The sequence below is a fragment of the Pelmatolapia mariae genome, linkage group LG6, assembly GCF_036321145.2.
Source record: "Pelmatolapia mariae isolate MD_Pm_ZW linkage group LG6, Pm_UMD_F_2, whole genome shotgun sequence".
Lineage (NCBI taxonomy): Eukaryota > Metazoa > Chordata > Actinopteri > Cichliformes > Cichlidae > Pelmatolapia > Pelmatolapia mariae.
Genome location: NC_086232.1, coordinates 3859642 through 3873414, shown reverse-complemented (window position 1 = coordinate 3873414; position 13773 = coordinate 3859642). Strand labels below are relative to the sequence as shown.

General features: G+C 41.9%; 1 protein-coding gene across 1 annotated transcript in view; it reads left to right on the top strand.

The window, feature by feature from the left end:
- The window catches only part of vegfc (vascular endothelial growth factor c), an 85495-nt gene extending 72879 nt beyond the window's left edge, over positions 1–12616 (top strand). The window contains exon 7 of the mRNA XM_063475653.1: positions 12093–12616. Within this exon, the coding sequence (XP_063331723.1) occupies positions 12093–12201 (109 nt within the window). The 3' untranslated portion in view covers positions 12202–12616. The remainder of the gene's footprint in view (positions 1–12092) is intronic.
- The last annotated feature ends 1157 nt before the right edge of the window (positions 12617–13773 follow it).

The following is a 13773-nucleotide window of genomic DNA, read 5'->3' as shown; positions in this document are numbered from 1 at the left end:
GTGACTCCTCACTCCTTAGCTTACTGACTTGGTAGGTGAAGCATGCTGGTATAAACATTTTAGCAAATTTACTGTATGTACCAAGTATTTTTTAATTAATGATGTACTTTGCAATTAATTTTTTTCACTTTCATGGATAAGATCTCTACAGCTACACATAAATGCACACACTCAAACCTTCAGGATGTTAGTGGCACTGGTGTAAGACACTGATCCCACACCAGTATGTAGGGGTTTGTTGCAGTACAACGGTGTGTAACACAAGACCCTAGTGTGCTAATGACTTCTCCTAGCTGTCAGTTAACCATTTCCTCTATGGCACAGGAGGAAACGTGCACACGTACACACACATCCTTCCATCTGGTCCACTTTCAACCCACTGTGACCCTGTCTGAGTGTGATTTATGAGTAGAACATAACAGTAGGAATCTAGTGTCTGGGATCTGATCATTATGCATATGTAACTATGACCATGCGTCTAAAAGAAATTATGCTTGTCCATTTGAACTCATCTGTGTATTTCAAAGGGGGTTTATTGGTCTTATTAAGTAACAGCAACTAAATATTCTGTCATTCACCATGTGAGACCCTGTGCAGCTGAAAAAGCATGGGCGATTGCAGAATTTATAATGATAAAGTATAATAAAGGATTAGATCATTGTTTGTTCCTTAAACTTCCTTGGCTACAAGGCTTGTATGTCTGTTTGGACAATGAGGCTTACGTTTTAGGTTACAGTCAACCAAACATGAGCTAGGACATATCATTTTAAGATATGTAAGCTCTTTTTCTGTTGCCAATTATGACTGAGATATGAACATTTTTTTTATATCCAAAATATCTAAGTAGTCAGTTATTTGACTTTTTCCTTATTAGGCTAAAAAAACTCCAGATAATTTCAGAGAAGAGTAATTGCATCAAGATGGAAAGTAAGAAATTTAAACATTCAAATTGTTCTGTTGTGTTGAAAGCTCTGGTAAATCTGGCACTGGCTATAAATCATTTGGTAACTCTAAAGGGAGTAGTTTGGGCTACTATTTGTAACCTTTGACCTTTTTAACATACAGGAAAGTGTTTGTCTTAAAGCCGTGTTTGCTGAAGTGAAAACTTGCAGGCTTCTGGGACACAGAACACAGAACATTTATTACACATATGTACAGGGATATATACAGTCCCAATCAAAAGTTTAAGACCACTTGAAAAAAGGCAAAAAAAATCATATGGTTGGATCTTAACCTGCAACAAGAAGAAATGGGAGTGCGACAAAACATTTTTTTGAGCATGCAATTTATTGAAAACAACGCTTAAACTGAAACAGGCTGTCTAACAGCTGATCAAAAGTTTAGGACCAAATACCTTTAAAATGCCAAATCTGTGCAAAAATGTGCCACTGAACTGACCGTTTGGACTTTGCAAGAGAGCACCAAACATGGGACACTGAAAGGTGAAAGAAAGTTTTATTCTCTGATGAGAAAAAAATTTAACCTTGATGGTACTGATGGTTTCCAGTGTTACTGGCATGACATACAGATCCCACCTGAGATGTTTTCCACACACCACAGTGGAGGTGCTTTTTCTTTCAGTGGAACAATGGAGCTTCAGGAGGTGCAGGAGCATCAAACGGCTGCTGGCTATGTCCAGATGTTGCAGAGAGCATCCCTCATGACTGTGTGGTAACAACTGGGTTTTTAAACAAGACAACGCTACAGTACACAATGCCTGCAGGACAAGGGACTTCTTCCAGGAGAATAATCACTGTTTTGGACCATTCTGCATGTTCCCCTGATGTAAATCCAATTGAGAACCTTAGGGGATGGATGGCAATGGAAGTTTACAAAAATAGACAACAGTTCCAGACAGTAGGTGCCCTTCATGCGACTGTCTTCACCACCTGGAGAAATGTTCCCACTCACCTCATGGAAACGCTTGCATCAAGCATGCTGCAACAAATTTTTGAAGAGATCAAGAATAACGGTGGAGCTACTCATTACTGAGTTCATGTTTGGAACTTTGATTTCTGTTTTGGGGGTTGTTAAAAAAATGTTTTGTCTCACTCCCATTTCTTCTTGTTGCATGTAGAAGCTCTACTTGGAACCTTGTTAAGATGCAACCATGCAAAATATGATTTTTTTTTTTTTGCCATTTTTCAAGTGGTCTTAAACTTTTGATTGGGACTGTATGAGCGCAAGTATATATGTATATATATATATATATATATATATATATATTTTTTTTTTTTTTTTTTTTTTTTTTTTACTTGCTAGATACGGGACAGGGGAAAAGAAAAGGGAGAAAGAAAGAGGGGGGAAAAAAAAAACAGCGGAGAAGAGGGACGGGGATAAAGGGCAAAAAACAAAAACCAACAAAATAAGCAGACAAAAAATACATATATCGATCACCTGGATCACCTGTTGAGAAAGAAAAAAGAAAACAAGCAGAAGAAAACGAGAGTAATAGAATAAACAACATCACAATGATATATGGGAATATAACACTAAATACTTAATATTAAACATTATTGTGCAGCACGTAAGATCGACAGCGCACAGTGTGCTTTGAGGTAGGAGCCAAAAAGGGTGTAGTTTGTGTGTGTGATCACCTGTGTGTACACCTGTGAGCATGAGCGCGCTTGTATTTAAAAGGTTCCTTAATGTAATGATCTGCTAGAGGGTGTGGGGGGCCACAGTCCCATCCTCCAGGGCATGAAGCAGGTATGGAGGAGATCAAAACTCCAGACATCCAGAGGCCCCCATAACACAAGAGACCAAGGAAGACCAACAGAGGGGCAGCCGCGCCACTGTCCCAGAAAGAGCTGAGGAGAGTCCCAGATGAGGGATCACTCAGCAGCGGCGGAGCAGAAGCCAGGGGGGGTTGTAGTGACGTGCCCGTGAGCTCCGCCGGCAGCCAGCTGTGCCTGAGTGACCGAGCCCCAGGCCGAGAGGCCGAGGGCACCCCACCCCCGAAGTGGCCCGAGCGAGCCCCAGGTTCCAGGCCCCGATAAGCAGCCACCAAGGAGTGAGCCGGTGTGTACCCGGACGCCCACCCCCGGACACAAAGAACCACCAACGCATCGATGTCTGAGGGCGTCTGCCACCGGCAGGGGAAGTGGTGGGGGGAGATAGGCCTCCAAACCTTGGAGGGCCTGAGATGTCCCCAGAGAGGTGGCGTCTGATACCCAACCTGACATATAGACACAGACATACAGGCACACTCAAATACAAACATCCATTCCCACCCTCATGCTCTCATAGGCAATTACTCCACACTCAACCAACGTGGAGACAGACATAAAGAGACGCTGTACACACAATCACACTCCCCAAGCGTACTCTAAGAACCGGGTCTAGGTACCCTTGCCCCTGGAGGGGGAAACTGCACCCAGACCCAGGTGGTGTTACCCTTTTCCCTGCAGTGGGGAGAAGCAGACTGCCCCGACTCCGCAGCAGCAGGGTGGCCCCACACACCAGACCCCAGTCGGACGGCCAACTCCTCCTCCTAGCCCCCCCGCTCCAGCAGGCCGCAGAGACCGGGGGTGTGAGAAGACTCCAAACCTCCCTCTACCCGCTCATATGTAGTGTTGATGTATATGTGTTCTAAGGTGCAATTAAAACCCAGGAGGGCATGGAGCTACCTGCCAGAGAGCAGCAGGTAAGCGCATAGCCCCTCCTGATAGCCCTCAATGTCTAGGTGTATTTAAAATTGAGAGGTGGGCAACGACGCCAGGGGTGAGGTGTACACCCTGATGGTAATTTGGAGTCCGTGTTGTGAGCCCACCCCCAAGATCCTATATGTATGTGTTATGAGAGTGTGAGTAATGTGAATGTCTAAGTTGTGAGATAAAATTGAGGCAGAGGCAGCCAGAAGGGGACAGAGGGGGGGGATGCCTCCTCTGCACCCTGGTGACACACCCCTACCCCAAGGCCCTGCATGTGTGGGTGATTGTGGTGGAGCGGGAAGAGGGAGGGAGCTGGAGATGGGGAGGGAAGAAAGGGAGGGGCAAGTGACCCCTCCCTGGGGCCAGCTCCCCCGCTGACCCCAGTAGGCACCCCCATACTCTGCAACCCGCCAGGGAAAGGGGTCCCAGGCCCATCCGGACCAGGGCCCAGTGCAGCAGCGCCGCCCGGCCCCACAGAGCCCGGGACAGCCCACCCGACCCCACTACAGAGAAAACTGCACCCACCCCATCATCCACTCATCTTCCAGACTACACAAGACAATAGACGCCCAGGCTGAGATCTTCCTCCACCTCTCCTATATCTCCCCCTCCTGCAGAGAGAATTCCTGAGGAGAGGAAAGCTCCTGCAAGATGTGACAACCTCCCCCACCAGTTGAAGAGTCCCCCAGGTGGCTCGATGCACTGGCGGCGCCCTGCGCCAGGGCTGGGCCCCCATATACCCACCCGCCCACAACCCCAGCAACACACCAACCAGGTCCCGAGGCCTGGCCAGGGCCCCAGCCCACAGACGGAGCGCCCCCAGAACCTCACGCCCGTCCCGGACCCACCCAGGGGCAGCCAGGCTACCAGGTCAGTAACCCACATCCGTCAGCACAGACCCTCCCCTAGCCCCGCTGCACGCAGCCACGAGGAAACCGTCACCTAAGAGCCAACAGAGCCCTTAATTGGCCATGACCGCTACCCCGGGTTGAGCCCCCCAAGGAAGATGCTCCTGGGGAACCCCCCGACGCCCTAAGCCTGTCCCTACCCCCACACCAATCACAACAGTGAAGGTGGGACCAAACTATGACCCCCCACCCCCACTAGGTGATGGAGCTGATCAAAGGAGCCCAGAGCAATTGATCTGATGTGGTGGCAGAGGCTGTATCAAGACTAATGTAATCTAATAGATAATTTCTATACTGGTTAGAATTAAGATTATTTTTATTTTTCCAGTTCATGAGGACTGTTTTCTTGGCTATGCATAGGGCAGTGAAAACCATGTGGGCTATATTCTTTTCTGAAGTGACATTATCTAAGCTGCCCAACAAACACACTAAAGGGGAAGTTGGAATGTTACATTTCAGACACTTCGATAAGTCTTCACATATCTCACGCCAAAACTTCTGAACTGGTGGACAGAACCAAAGAGCGTGGATATAATTGTCCGGTGAATTGGTTTGGCAGTGTGAGCAGTTGTTGGTAGACGTAAAGCCCATCTTGAACATCCGATGACCTGTATAGTGCACTCTATGTAGTATTTTGTATTGAATTAATTGAAGACTGGGATTTCTAATTAGATGAAAGGTTTTTAAGCAAATCTGAGACCAGAAGTTTTGGTCTAAGTTAACTGATAAATCCGCTTCCCATTTTGCAATAGGAAGTGATATTGATTCATCTATTTTAGAAAGCATTCTGTATATTTTGGATAGTAATTTGGGGGTTTTAAGAGTAAGAAATTGAACCACACTTGGTGGTGTTTGTAGTTCAACTTGACCCGGTTTAAATTTCTTTTTTACTATGGATTTAATTTGTTGATATTCTAAAAATCTTTTCTTGTTGATCCCATATTGTGTAACTAGTCTGTCAAATGAAATAAATTCTATTCCTTCTAATATATGTTCTAAATATTTGATTCCTTTACCACTCCAATCTGGAAAGTTTATCATATTATTGTTTTGTAATATGTCAGGGTTGTTCCAGATAGGTGTACGTTTGCATGGGATTAATGAAGACTCTGTCAACTTCAGAAACTCCCACCATGCTGTCAGAGAGGAGCTAATGTTGACGCTTTTGAAGCATTCATGTCGTTGAATGTTTGAGCTGATAAATGGTAGATCTGAAATCTCTAGATTATTGCAAAGTGCTTGTTCTACATCTAGCCAAGGTTCATCTAAGAGGGTATGTTTTAGCCATCCTGAGATAAATTGGAGCCTGTTGGCTAAAAAGTAGTGCTGAAAGTTAGGTAGTTCTAATCCTCCTTTATCCTTGGTCTTTTGTAGTGTTTTTAAGCTTATACGTGGGGGCTTATTTTTCCAAAGGAATTTGGACATATATGAGTCTAGAGATCTGAACCAATCTTGTGGCGGTTTAGTTGGGATCATTGAGAATAAATAATTTATTTTTGGTAAGACCATCATTTTTATAGCGGCAACCCTTCCCATGAGTGATATGGGTAGACATTTCCACCTAGCCAGATCGCCTTCTACTTTCTTTAAAAGTGGGATATAGTTTAATTTAGTTAGATCTGCAAGCTTGGGAGAAACATTAATACCTAAATATTTTATATTTCCCGATTGCAGTGGAGTAGAAGAGGAATTATGGAAGGAGCAATTAATCGGAAGGACTGTAGATTTTGACCAGTTAATTGAGTAATCTGATATTCTTGCAAAAGAGTTTATCAGTTCAATCACCCCAGAGATATTGGTTTGTGAATTTTGGAGAAAGAGTAGCACATCATCCGCATAAAGGCTGATTTTATGTTCCACGTTCTTGCATTTTATGCCCTTAATTACTGAATTCTGTCTAATTGCTGCTGCTAGTGGTTCAATAAAAATTGCAAACAGTGAAGGGGAGAGTGGGCATCCCTGCCTGGTGCCCCTCAGGAGACAGAAGCTGGAGGATGTCTGGTCATTTGTTCTGACACAAGCTGTTGGGGAATTATATAATATTTTTAACCAGTTGATGAAAGAAGATCCAAAACCAAATTTGTGTAAAGTTGCAAATAGAAATTTCCAGTTAACTCTGTCAAACGCTTTTTCTGCATCTAAAGAAAATATTGTAGTTTCAAGGTTTTTACTGTATGAGTAGTCTATCAAATTAAGTAATCTACGTGTATTTGTTGATGAGTGCCTACCTTTTATGAAACCAGTTTGGTCAGGATGAATTAAGAGGGGGGTTATTTTCTCTAGTCTCTTCGAGAGAGCTTTGCAGATTATTTTAAGGTCTACATTTATAAGGGATATTGGACGATAGCTTGAGGGATATACAGGGTCTTTGCCTGGTTTTAGCAGGAGATTAATGTTTGCAGAATTCATATTTGATGGGAGTCTGCCATTTTCTTTGATTTCCAACAGCGTTCTGTAAAAAATTGGGGCTAAAATCGTCCAGAATTCTTTGTAGAATTCTGCAGGAAAGCCGTCTGGACCTGGAGCCTTATTATTGGGCATACTTATCAGGGCTTCCTGGAGTTCACCTGGTGTCAGTGGCGAATCCAATGCCATTGCTTGAGAGTCTAATAATTTTGGGAGAGTTATGTTGTCTAAAAACTGATCAATTTCCTTTTTAGATGGGTTTATTTGTGGTGAATACAACGTTTTATAGAAATCCCTGAAAATGTTGTTCATTTGTTTCGGGTCATATACTGTGTTCCCAGATGAGTCTTGAACAGCACATAGAGTTGTTTTTTCTTTATTTATTTTTAGCTGGTTTGCTAGAAATTGACCGGATTTATTACCATGTTCATAATTTTGTAAGCGTAGTCTTTGTACTAAGAATTCTGTTTTTTTATCAATTATCTCATTTAATTCTAGTTTTGTTTTGCGTATTTTGTTCAATGTTTCCTGATCTTGGTCGGACGCATAGGCTTCTTCTAGTGATTTGATGGTTTTTTCTAATTCCTGAATATTTTTGTTTTCTTTTTTCTTTTTATGAGATGAGAAAGAAATTATTTTACCTCTCATCACAGCTTTCCCTGCTTCCCATAGAACAGAAGCTGATGTTCCGGGAGTGTCATTAAAGTCTAAATATGAAGTCCACTCTTTTTTAAAATATTTAATAAAGTCTTCATCTTTAAGCAGTGATGTATTAAATCTCCAGTTTTTACTAGGCGTAGTATTATTCTTGTGCATTAGTGTTAAAGATACAGGAGCATGATCGCTGACAGCTATAGGGTGAATCTCAGTGTCTGAAATGTCCCTCAGCAGTGAGCTGCTGACCAAAAAATAATCCAGACGAGAGTAGGAGTGATGGACATGTGAGAAAAAAGTATATTCCTTACTGGTGGGGTGAAGGGAGCGCCATGCATCGCAAAGACCAAAGTCGCTCATACACTGTTTGATTATATTTATGCACTGCCAATTACGCTGAGTTCCTGCTGTATTGAGCCTATCCATTTCTTCATTTAGTCCAAGGTTGAGGTCGCCTCCAAGAACAAGTGTGCCATCTAAGTGTTCAGAGAGTGCACTGAAAAAACCGTGAAAGAATGAGGGATCATCAACATTTGGACCATATACACTTACAATACATAGCTTTTTATCAAGTATAGATAGTTTAATGATTAAGAATCTGCCCTCTGGATCTATAACTGTATCGAGCGCTGTGAAATTAATTTTTTTATGGATTAAAATTGCTACTCCCCTTTGTCTAGAATTATAACAAGCTGAGAACACATTAGGAAACTCAGGTGTTTTAAGTATATTTGTAGATATGCAGTACATTATGAACTCCAAACACGGTGAGTATTATGGCATCCAAAGAGTTCACTTTTGGTCACATCCTACCAGACTGTATTCTCCCAGTATTTCACAGGCCTATCTAAATGTGGTTCAGCTAAATTTAAACCCCCTTCCACATCCCTTTTCTTCTTTAGCAATGGAGCCTTGCATAATGAGCGTGCATACAGGCCATAGCAACTAGCATATTACTTATTGTTTTCTTTGAAACAATTGTACCTGCTGATTCCAGGATTTTATGTTGCTCACCACAAGTGATCCTTAGTTCTTGGACAACTCTTCTGATAATTCCTTTTAAACCCTTTGTCTGAAATCTTGCAGTGAGTACCTGGTTGTTGCCGGTTTATAGTAAAATGATGTTCTTACCACTTCTGAATTATGGCTCACTGGGACCTTTTAATAGTTTTATAGAAAGAGAAATTCTTATGTAAGCATTTCCATCAGTATGTTTTGCAAAACTAAGGTTGCAAAGGTCTTGAGAGATGGCCTTGATTTTACCCATTATGAGCTGTTTCTTGTGTCTTGGTAAAGAGGCACTTTTTATAGGCCATTATTTGGAGGCCATTAGAGAGAACAAGCTGATTTTAGTTCTGATAATAAATTTCAGCTGGTGCCATGATTTTCTGTGCTTTTTTGCACCTCCCTTTCTTTGTGTGTTCAATACCTTTTCCCTATGTCATTTCTCATTATTACACATAATTTATGGGCATCTGAATTTATGGACATCTATGGTTTGATTTTGTTACGTGCGGATTGGATGGGTTGTTATTGACATTAGGAAAAAATGTCATGTCAATAGAAAAAGGTTGACATGCTCATTAGTTACTTTGAGCATGCCATACAGTTATTTCATTTTACCCACTATGTGTGTCATATATCTCCCCATCTGATTGGTTAACCATCACCATTTTGTCCATCTGTATCTGGAAGTCCCATAGGATCTTAGCACGGTCATTCTCGACCACCCGTTGGGGCGTCTCCCATTTTGACCTCGGGACTTCCAGGCCGTATTCAGCACAGATGTTATGCCAGCCACTTGGTTATGGCGTTCCATGTATTCCCTGCCTGCAAGCATCTTGCGCCCTGCTGGGTGGATCCCAGTGTCGATGGATCTTGTGCTCAGAGCTTGTTCCTGTTCTGCCATAATTAGTCCCTATGCGCTATCTTTCAGTCCAGCTTTGTTCAGCCACTTGTAGGATTTCTGGATGTCAGTCATTTCCTATATCGGTTGGTGGTACATACCGTGCAGAAGCCTGTCCTTCCATGATGATTCTTCTCCTTGCTTCTCTTATTTCTCAGGTTTCTGCTGCCTGAGGTATTTACTAAGCACGCAGCCGATTGTGGTGATCTTCCTGATTACTCATGGATGTTTGTTGTCTCATCCTGAACAGTGGTTCTGAGACTCACGAGTCCTTCCATCTCCTATGGGGTGAAACTCTCCATGGGTGATAAGGAGCTTCCTTCTCTTGATGTCAGTGGCTTCTATCTCCTCCTTCGGCCAGGCTATCATCCCAGCAGGGTACCTGATCACCGGCAGGACACAGGTGTTGATTGCCCAGATCTTTTTCTTCCCGTTCAGCTGACTCCTCAGGACTTGCCTAACCCTCTGCAGGTACTTGGTGGTTGTGGCTTTCTTAGTAGCCTCTTCGTGGTTCCCATTTGCCTGTGGTATTCCCAGGTACTTGTAGCTATCCTCAATGTTTCCAATCCTGCGGTCTGGTAGTGCAATCCCCTCAGACTATGTTCCCTCTCTTCGTTACCATCTGACTACAATTCTTCAGTCCGGCATTTCAATTTTATTGCTGTAGATCCTAGTAGGTTATATCACTGAATCGATGTTCACTCTTGCTATACAGCTTGATGTCATTCATGTAGAGGAGCTGGCTGACAACTGCTCCATTCTGTAGTCAGTCCGTAGTCAGTAGGGCTGGGCCATATCATACCGTTCACGGTAATACCGGTATAATGTTGGGCAACGATAAGAAAATGAAATATCGCGATAGAGTATGGGTAAAACGCGCATGCGCAGTGCCTTTGTTTTCATACGCACATGGTGGAAAAAGCATGGCGGCAGCGGAGAATGAGAAGGGCGAAAGCGGATCGTTGAATGAAACGGATGAACCAGAACTGGTTTGTAAAAATGCTGCAGCTTCAGTGGTGTGGAACTGGTTTAGCTTTCGTCCATCAGATACACAACAAAGCACTATTTTTGGTAGAGCATGCTAGCGGGCCGTCGTTATTACCGTGTTTTTTGGAAAATACGGCACACTTTAAATCAATCCTTTGAGTTTTTCTGAAAATCGACAGCGCCCCTTATAATCCCGTGGGCCTTATGTATGAATTCTGGTTGTGTTTACTGACCTCGAAATGATTTTATGTGCTACACGGCACTCAAAAATCTGTCAAATGTTTTAGTACGACTTTGCTAAGCTATGAAGCCGCACCGCTTGATGGATTGTCGGAGCATTACGGCTATCGTAGGCAGGACCCTCGCGGAGTGATACGTACTATAATATTACCGTATTGTGTGTGTATAACCTCTTTTTAAGCTTTGTGGATATTATACATGGCTATGCTGAGGATATGTCGCCCAATTTCCACTGGAAATGCCTTTTGGTTAAACTGTCAGCAAGGAATTTGCATTTGCACTGTAAAATTTTTATATAGCTTTAATGCACATAAAAAACAGCTGCTTGTTTAAGTGAAAATAGATTGATGTTTTTTTTTGTTGTTGTTGTTGTTTTGTTTTGTTTTTTTGCACTAATAAAGTTGTGGAGTTATAAAGTATTTTGTCTAGTGTCAATTATATCGTCAGTTATATCGCTATCACAAATTTTCAAATGTATATCGTGATAAATATTTTTGGTCATATCGCCCTGCTCTAGTAGCCAGTCTTCTCAGTGATCTCTATGAGGGGGTTCGAGCCTATGCAGAACAGCAGTGGGGACTTTGCATCTCCTTGGTAAATCCTGCACTTGATGGTGACTTGTGCAGTTGGCTTGAAGTTGGCCTCGAGTTTTGTTTGCCACATCCTCATTGAGTTCCTGAGGAAGGCTCTTAGGGTCATGTTGATCTTCTAGAGGTTTAGGCATTCCAGGATGCATGTGTATGGATCCATGAGGCATTCAGTCACAGGCTTTCTTGTAATCAGTCCAGGCAGTTACAGGTTGGTCAGTCTGGTCTTGCAATGTCAAGCTACTGCTCTGTCAACAACTAGCTGGTGTTTCGCTGGTGTGAACCCGCTCATGTATTGAGCCATATGCTCAATACTTAGCTGCCTGATAGGAGCTTCAATGTAGTATTGAGGGCAGCTTATTGGCTCGTAGGTGGATGGGACTGGTCCCTTCTGGGGATCCTTGGGGATTAGGACTGTGGCCGGCATTCAGTTAGCCATTCTGGGTGTCTCTCATCGACTAGGAGCTGGTTCGTTTGTGCTGCCAGATGCTCATGGAGTGCAGTCAGCTTCTTCAGCCAGTAGGCAAGAATCATCTCAGGGCCTGGTGCTGTCCAACTCTTTATACTCTATATGTGTATATATGTGTATATTTATGTATATGTGTGTGTGTGTGTATCTGTATATATAGGCATATATCATGCCTATGATGAGTGTATATAAACAGCTAACTAAAACTGTACAATACATATCCTGACCTACACTGGACTGTTAGTGGTTTTGAAGCTAATCCTGTCTTTTTTTTCATTGCAGTTGCCTCAGGCCTTCCTGTGAAGTAAGAAGGCGAAGGTGTGAACCAGGTTTCTTCTTCAGCGATGAAGTATGTCGCTGTGTTCCATCCCACTGGAGAAGGCTAGACTAACCTCCATGCTATGGGACATTAACAAGATTATATTAAACTTAAAAAAAAAACAATTTATCACCCATTCTCCTCAGATCTGCTGGTCATAAGTATCCCTATTAGATGTGGGGGCAGCTATGTGTGTGGGCCCTAAAAAATGTGGGGAAACCTTAGTGATTAGGATGGAGATATGGGAAACTGATGAGTTGAAGGTGATAAATGCACTGATTTTGATATAAAGATATTTTTATGGGAGACTGATCTGAGATGAACATTGGAAGGAAGGACACTTTTTCTAAGATACTAAGTAATTTCTTTTAAAATATTTGAGGGGTTTTTGTATCAATTATGTCGCAGTATTCTTATGTCAGATATTGATTATATAATTTATTAAAGGTTATTTTTCAACTTTCTTGCAATTTCTGTATTTTTCATAAAAATACACCGATCAGTATTTTTGTATCATATAAATAATAATAATAAATATGTGTCAAATAAAGTATACTGAATGTTATATATTGTTAATTTAGGTTGTTATCCAGTCTGTTATCTCAGCTTTCACAACAGAACGGATCACCAGTTTATTGCTGGGCTAACACAAACAGACAGACAGCCTTATATGCTCATAGTAACTGGTAATTTTAAAATTACATAGCATGAATGTCCTATGGGAGGATACCCGGAAGAAGTCCACACTGTTCCAGTGAGAACACTCAAACTCCACAAATAAGATCTCTGGCAAACCATAGTGGCAGCGCTGTGTTATTGTTACAATGTCTAAACACAGACATTATGATCAAGAACCATGTTTTTCCAATTACAATAGTGTCTGCAGTTATTGACTCTGAGGATGCAAGGCATGTTTGATAGATATTAGGTAGATATTTTACAGAGAAGTTGTTTGAGCCTTTTACACAGAAATGAAATGTAAACTGTATACTCTGGCAATGGCATTTATTCTGCCCGTATCTAATCAACGTACTCTGAGTAGATCTTGTTCTGATCTTTGTGAGGAGGATCACACTTATCTCTGTCTTTTCTGTTATTTAGAAATCCAAATCCTCTTGATTCTATAAAAAATGAGCAGCTTTCTAACTGGATGTCATATCCTCTGAGTTGACACCTCACCTATGATGACATCCAATCACATCTAATCACCTGATTTCCAGCCACACCTTATCATCTGACTATCTGACTTTTCCACATGCATAATTTAAAACAAAGTTTACATTTTAAAATCACTTAATCACATTTTCTTCTTTTCTATGTTTTTCTTAATATAGAAAATTCCGTTACATATGAACAGTCAGTCACATGAGATTATATTTTACTTCATGTTTCATTAAGCTCATACAATTGATCTTCAATTGGATCTATCCTCAGTTCATTCTCACATGAAAATCCATTTCTCCTTTTAATCTAGTTATATAACAATACTTTCTTTTACTTGTCTTTGAAACTGAGTTTGTTGATCACAATATGCTCAATACAATTTCTTTTATTAAAATACATACATTTAAAAAGTCATACATTGTTTTAGATTAGTGGCTCCTTGGTGTCGCTAAATCACCCCGCCCATCCTTCCAAGGCCGT